This window comes from Nematolebias whitei, chromosome 21 (assembly GCF_014905685.2).
Source record: "Nematolebias whitei isolate Nwh7 chromosome 21, NemWhi1, whole genome shotgun sequence".
NCBI classification, from domain to species: domain Eukaryota; kingdom Metazoa; phylum Chordata; class Actinopteri; order Cyprinodontiformes; family Rivulidae; genus Nematolebias; species Nematolebias whitei.
Window position 1 is genome coordinate 1,198,198 of NC_056518.1, and position 962 is coordinate 1,199,159.

General features: G+C 51.2%; 1 protein-coding gene across 1 annotated transcript in view; it reads left to right on the forward strand.

Annotated features, from left to right (window-relative positions):
• Nucleotides 1–518: 518 nt before the first annotated feature.
• atrn (attractin) overlaps nucleotides 519–962 on the forward strand; it is a 280,476-nt gene continuing 280,032 nt past the window's right edge. The window contains exon 1 of the mRNA XM_037695258.1: nucleotides 519–757. Coding sequence (XP_037551186.1) covers nucleotides 519–757 — 239 coding nt within the window. The remainder of the gene's footprint in view (nucleotides 758–962) is intronic.

A 962-nucleotide genomic window follows, 5' to 3' on the forward strand; every position in this document is an offset into this window, starting at 1 on the left:
AAGAAATAAAGGCTTCTTAAAGAAATAAAGGCTTCTTAAAGAAATAAAGTCTTCCTAAAGAAATAAAGGCTTCTTGAAGAAATAAAGGCTTCTTGAAGAAATAAAGGCTTCTTAAAGAAATAAAGGCTTATATTTCATTGTGTGTGTAATGAATCATTGAGTTTCACTTTCTGCAGTGACTGACAATTTTTTAAAAACTTTTTCGCGATATTATACATTTTTTTAGATGCACCTGGCAACAACAAAAGTTTTAAGATTTGCGCTGCGCCTTTACTTCCGGTGCGCATTTCCGTCGTAATGACGTCACTTCTGGATGTCAATATGCGGCTTGTTGCGGTCCTGGGAAACCGAGCTGCCTGGAAGATGTATCCCAAGTAGCCGGCGAAGACTGCTTCACCGTCGTCACCTCCAGGGAACCTGCCCCGTGGTTAGGACGAGGAGAACCCCGCTCACAGCTCGTCGGCTCGGCTCCTGAAGCAGCGCGCGCCGGCCTCCAGCAGCCATCTTTTTGTCGGAGAATGTGCGGCGCGACGCGGTGGGCCTGCTCAGGCTCTGGCCGGGGCCGGAGCTCGTTGACGCTCACGGCTGCGCTCCTGCTGTCGGCTGCCGTGCTACTGTCCGGGCTGAAAGGCTTCACGGAGGCGAAGGAGTGTGACAAACCGTGCCTGAACGGCCAGTGTAACGTCGCTGCGGGCAGCTGTGTGTGCTTCCCCGGCTGGGTCGGGGACCAGTGCCAGCACTGCGGAGGGAGGTTCAGGTACACAAACCGAACACACCGATAGGTTCAATAAAACTGCTGGGACCAGTAAGAGAAGTGTCAGCCAGCAGAGCCGCGGGCTCCTGGATCTTTGAGACAAATGGTTGTTGTTCCTAAGGCCAGTTTGTAAATCAGAGCTGTCAGTCAGACTCAGGGATGAAACACTTGACTACTGCAGCTTCCATCATCACCACCCAGCTCTAAG